Source organism: Pocillopora damicornis, chromosome 2 (genome assembly GCF_964200805.1).
Source record: "Pocillopora damicornis chromosome 2, jaPocDami1.2, whole genome shotgun sequence".
Taxonomy (NCBI): Eukaryota; Metazoa; Cnidaria; class Anthozoa; order Scleractinia; family Pocilloporidae; genus Pocillopora; species Pocillopora damicornis.
In genome coordinates, this window is record NC_142671.1 from 36,133,024 (window position 1) to 36,139,420 (window position 6,397).

At 35.7% G+C, this 6,397-nt stretch overlaps 1 protein-coding gene across 1 annotated transcript; it reads left to right on the forward strand.

Moving 5' to 3' along the window:
* The first annotated feature begins 1,279 nt into the window (after positions 1-1,279).
* LOC113685503 (potassium channel subfamily K member 15) lies at positions 1,280-6,326 on the forward strand. The gene is made up of 2 exons (XM_027203013.2): positions 1,280-1,928; positions 5,631-6,326. Exons 1-2 carry the CDS (start codon positions 1,628-1,630, stop codon positions 6,155-6,157), a joined length of 828 nt encoding a protein of 275 aa, XP_027058814.2. The 5' UTR covers positions 1,280-1,627; the 3' UTR covers positions 6,158-6,326.
* Positions 6,327-6,397: the final 71 nt, after the last annotated feature.

Sequence of the window (6,397 nt, forward strand, 5' to 3'; positions counted from 1 at the left end):
CTAAATTTCCCGAATCTTATACTAACACCTTATTATATTATAACGAAAAGCCAACCAAAGCTATTGCCAGATACGCAACATACCAGATTTTTCAGATTTACGAAGTTCGCAAACTAGCAGCGAGCAGTAGATTCTTTTTGAGGGATCAGAGTAGGCAATCCCGCGAAAACAGAAAAGGCCTGTCGCACCGCCATTTGGCGAATCATGACTGTGTTGATATGAATGCTCTTAAAGCAAATAAAGTTAGGTGGAGTTTAAGGTTCGTTTTAACAGCAATAATTTATGCTTAAGGGGACGAATGAAAAGAAAGACTAAAACTTCACATTCGATTTTTCTTCTAGGAGGCAAAGCATAAAGTTACTCACAGTTTGGCGTTTTTTCGATAATGGGTAAATGAATAATTTTTAACTTAATTCATTTGTGTACAGCAATTCACAGAAGTAACCTGGAAGAAAACGAAAATAATGTTTTTAAAGGCGAAGAATTTTTTTTAAAAGCTGGCAAGACTAACCGGAAATTGAAGATGTAAATACAGCTGAGAAATTGTTCAAGAAAGATTTTCGTAATAAGAACGAGTATAAAGAGTTATCGCAATTGATGATGATGTGAATTCTTACGCGATTGATATTTGTGGAATGTGTTCATCAAAAAAACTTAAAGTATTCAACGCCAGGATTAAATTATTTAATTGAAATGGTTTGATCTGAAATCCAAATCAATCTAAGATAATACAGTATAAGTTTAAGACCCTATTATTCAACTTTTGATGTGATATAGCTTTTTATAGGTGTTTCTAAACAACTGGTTAGCTTAGCTCAATCATTTCAAAGCCTACATCTATTGTGGCTTTTAACTCGCGGAATTTCCAACTGCATAGGAAAAATAAGATAAATCTGGCGATGTTAAATTTGATCAGAACGAAAAAAAAGTCGCCAATGGGCGTAAAGCTGTGTTCCCCATTGTTTTAATTTCTTTTTATAAACGGGTTGGCAAACGTATTAAAAAGCATAAAACAACACTTTACTATTAACAACTGAGATTCCCTCCTGTTTTTTCCAGAGATATGACGGAAAACATATTTGCTATCCATGTTGCTGGCTTGGCTTTTCACACGGTACCACCAATAAGAAAGGTCATTCACAACTGGAGAAAGTAAATTTAAGCTTTTATTAACGAAATTAAAAACTTTTAACTGCAATGGGAAATTGGATCTTTGTTGTCGAGAGTGCGTGGGCAGGTAACGCATGCGCAACGAACACTTCGTCAATTTCCGATGACCGGTAATTCATCGGTCCTACATAGATCATATAACGGCACATGTTTGGCTCATTGTACTAGACGATTTCCTGCAAACAGCGAAATACAACGGTACTGACATCCCCCATACTGCGTTTAATTACCTTAAAACACGTTTAAGAGAATGGCTTGACAAAACTGAGGAAACGACAGAAAATTGGCAGGAAAAAGCTTCGTCTCCGAAGAAGAAAAGCCACTGGCTTAGCACAGCGAGATTTACAGCATAAACAACGCCTGAACGTGAATAATAAAGCGAAACGAACCAGTCATAGCATGTCAAACGCAAAATTAAATGCCGACAACGAGCTTTAATCGACATTGACCAGGAGGCATGTGGATCGCAGAAAGCTCGAGAAATCTGGTAATTCAAATAGCTTTATTCCTTGTTTATATATTTTTGGGAGCTGTCGTTTTTCAAGCGTTGGAGTCGCAAAATGAAGAGGAGGAACGTAAAGCGATGGTCGTGGCGCGAGATCGTTTTCAGGAGAAATACAACATTTCTCGAGACGACCTAAAAAATTTCATCGATCAAATCGAGCAGATAGCGGATCACGGTTTTAGCCAACACTGGATCAGACGATGGACAATATTGGGTTCGTTGTTTTTCGCAGGAACCGTTGTGACTACTATAGGTGGGTTGATTATTGAATCAAGCTTTGCATCTGTCATTTGATAGAATTTCCTGGTTGCCCTAAAATCGTTCGCTAAAAAAATTGCGATCGAACAACGACAGATAAGTAAGTTAGCGGTAGTCTATAGAAAGACACAACTTACTTTGTATAGACAGAAAACAAACCCTGTTTGTCAAAAAGTCTTTCACGGGAAAATTTTATCGTTCTTTAGTTTACAATTTTTTGAAAATACATTATTTTCCATTTAGAAGCTAATTATTCGAGAGACTTTCTTTTTAATGAGTTTTTCTTACAGAGATGAAAAGCTTTCTTTTTTGCCTCATTAATATTCTCCAAGTAGGGTGTCCGTTTAAATTATTACAGATTCAGAAAAACTATTTTCATTTCCAGTCTGGTTGTTCGTTTATCACATGTCGACAACAAAGGTAATCTTTCTAGACTCTATAAGTATTTTTTCTAAATAATATAACTAACCCCCGGGAAAATTTAAACTGAAAAACTACTCAATATATATCTTATTGATTCCGCACTACATAATTCATGCAAGTTCATGTAAATAAGATATTTCATTTTTTTCTAATTACATGTAAGAGTCATCCTTCAGTCTTGATATTAACTGAAAATTAAAATGGTTTCTGGAGGTACTATATCCAAAATTCCGTTGAATTTTTTATGCCGTTTGGAAGAGTGTTCAATGATTCAGCCAGAAGGAAAGGAGTTTTTATAGCAATGTTTTTGTCACTTTTGAAATATTTCGAATCAAATTTTGTCTTATCATGAGAAACATTTTTTAACTTCATGTTTCAAACTTCTTATCACTTAAAAGCGATATAAATGCTTGTGTGAAAACACCCAAAAAAAACGAGATAAGGCTATTGTTGTTGATCACTCTTTTATGTAGAGTATGTATATGCGATGTAATATTAATAATTTAAGTGGTCCAATATTCCGTCTGTGGTTTGAAAAGCTTTTCATTTAATTTGCCAAAAATGTCATACATTTCCCGATTTGACCGACAAGGCGAAACTTTCATGGATGAAGATTGCATTTCACTGGCCATTTTACAAAACAAATATGTATTTAGTTTCACGGATTGTTACCGATTTCAATATTTGTGTTCGATGAACAATTTCTGGCTACCTGAAAAACGTGATAATTTAAGAAAAAGTTTATCGCTGTTATCAATTTCTGCAGAAAAAAAAGGTTAAATGGTGTATTGCAGAAACACCCTTAACAGTTCAAACCTGTTTTTCATTCATTTTCGAATTTCACAGTATTATTTCTCTTTTTGGCTGAAAAATAAAGAACACCAGATCAATTTCAGAGAATATGAATCCCGTTAAAACCTTTTAGGGATGTTTCATGAGTAGAGTGCTCAGCCAAAATAACACGACAGAGTTCCTATCTTCATAAAGATCACTCACTTTTCACTTTGAAATAACGATTCACTTGACACAAATCTGAGTTTTAATTTTGATTTGAGAGATGACAATTCGCTCACTTTACAATTACAGGGAATTTAGTTTTCGGTCAAAAAAAAATTAATGATAATGCCAGCGACAGAACAATTTTTGATTTTTTTCAATCCTCATATATAGATTTATTTTGATTCAGTAGAATGAATATACGGAAAAAGGGTCTGAATAGAAAACAAAAGGATGTAAATCATTTGTTGTTTATGCCTTAGGGTTTTGGTCTCGTGTGAAACATTATTGACTCGTTTCGATGTTTTTAGTTCTTTTAGAGATACAATTCTCTTTGGAAATTTTCAAAGTTAAAGTCCAACAATGATTGAAGGCGTTTAGAATACATTTTTATTGTAAGTGGACAAAAATTTGCTTTAAAATTACTCCAGGTGTTTTATCAGCAGCAGCGAACCCCGCAAAGATAAAGCATTCTTGATGGCTATTTAACGCCAGTTTTTGCGTGGGAATGTTTTGTGGAAACAAAGCTGAAAGACGTCAGATATTCATGGAAGTCTCAGCGTGTTTTCCTGTCTCTTAGTCTCTTTTATGTCCCTTTTATCGATGAGAAAAAATCAGGGATAGAACTTGTAGCGAAAAAGGTTTCGTGTTGTTTGCGGTTTTATTCTGGTTAAACCTTGAATGCCATCGTGTCCGCTCAAAACCGATTAAAGCTAATCCAAGAATTAGGACTAATTGAGGTCATAATTTTCAATATTTTGATCAGTTTATCATTGATCATGTCTCCAGAAACTGAGAGAAAATACATTATCAATATGGTGGACCGAAAAAGTGTCGAAATTGACCAAAAATTCTCTCCCACTGTCCTTAGTCATTATCATTTCGCTTCGTAATTTAGTTTTGCTCCTTTTTCAAAGGTTTTTTTTGTTTGCCTAAAGAAAAAATAAGATGTACAGTCCCGTGATTGAAAAAAAAGTTTGGCCAGTAAACAGCTCTGATTGTCAAAATCAAAACAGTTATTTACAGCTCCATTACGTTTGCTTCCTACAGGTATATCAAACTCATTAGGAGAAACACCCTTGAGCTAGTTTGACACTCAGCGCCAAAGAGGCGACTTATCCCGCTAAGGTGCAAGAACGTAAGGGGGTGGTATTTCATAGATGCTAATTTTGATATTGGAAAAGCCATTCTATATTAATGACATGGGTTTATTTCTACGATGCTAAATATAAATCTCAGAAAATAATGGCGCAAATCGGAAAAGAAATGCAAAATATGTCCTATGTTTCTCCTTCAAAGTACAAAGACCTCAATATTTGCTCATTGCAATTTTTCAAAGAAGTGTTCTTTTCAGGATTAAGATTGTACTCTATTAAAATTGGGCGTTTTGGGGGGGCGTAATGAACGGAAAGCGTTTAAGCGAAAACCTAAATTTTAAATAATTCTGATTGAATTCAAACCGAGAGAAACAATATTTGATTTACACCCACCTGAAAATCTCTCACCCCATGTTGTAGCGAGTAAACTCTGGGAAAAGATTTGTTACCCAAGTAAAGCTAAATTATCTGAGAGAAACATGTCACATGTGCCCTGTGCATTGCGTTTCGCTATTTTCTTATCACATTAACTGAGGCGAAAAAAAACCTGAAAACGAAGCGTTTTCACCTGATATCCTTGAAAAAGTTTCTGCAAAACAAACCCACGCAATTGGTCTAAATGAATAACGTAACCAAATGTTCCCTGGCTAAAGTGGTGGATATTTGAAGATATCATGAAAGTGATATTCCCAATTTTCAAACATTAAGTCCATTACGATAAGTCTTCGTTTGAAATTTAATTCAAGATGAAAGAGCGTTCTGTAATTATTATAGAAGAAAGGAAACATTTGTTTGTTCATAAAGCCGTTTCAGAGGACACTCTGGAGAAAACGTCCCACGCAACAAATATGCAGTAGGCTGTTCGTAAACATTTTTTCACGCGCGTTGTAAAATATTAAAAGGATAATAAAGACAATAGTCTTTATTTTGCGTCGCATATCTGTTCCTGCATACTATTCCTCGAAACTAGCAGTTTTCCTCGATCTTCGTTCTCGGAAAACTGTTTGCGTTAGTTGAAACACATAAAGTTCGCGGACAAATATCCGTTCATATTTCGCTACGATAGTGGCTATCGTTTATAAAATCTATTTAACCGATTACAAGTAGATGGTTCCTGCTCAAATTTCGCTGAAAAATTTTCTAAACCTTTTCATTCGTTTCTGTTTTTCCCTCCTCCCCAGGTTATGGTCATGTGACGCCTTGCACAGATGCAGGCCGTATATTCTGCATCTTCTATGCCTTAGTTGGGATACCACTGACTTGGCTCATGCTATCAACGCTAGCGCAATATATTAACGCGTGTATTGGCCGAGCTCTGGAATGTTGCTACGAACGAGTTCTTCGACGAAAACCGGTAGGGATTGGGATTAGGTCTGCAGCAATCACACTGGCGATTAGCGCGTCTATGATTTTAATCATTGCCTTGTTCGGATGTTACTGGGAGGGCTGGCGCTACCTTGATGGCGTCTATTTTGGATTTATAACATTAACAACAATTGGCTTTGGAGACTTTGTTCCTCTGCACCCGTCGCCTAATCGAGATCCCGAAGGATATAGGTGGCACGTACTAATGTTTACAGTCCTGAGTATTCTTTACTTCACTATCGGGTTAGCTATCGTGTCTAGCGTGTTGTTATCGATCAGAAATGCCATGGAAGAGAGATCTCTGTCTGGATTCCAAGTTCTAAAAGAACCAGAGGAAGACTGAGACCTTGTATAAATTTGAAGAAAGCGTAAGATACATCACAGAAAGAAAGTCACTGATTCAATGCTCCTCGTCACTCCTCAAGATCTATAAAACACTCCAGAAATAGGTGCCATTGTCAAATGTCAATAATTTCAAATAGAATTAAAAATAATCGGCAACATCACGTTCATGAAACTTTGCTTTCTCTTCATTTTCGTGTTATATCCATTACTAGTTATTCTACATAAAACTCATCGTGAA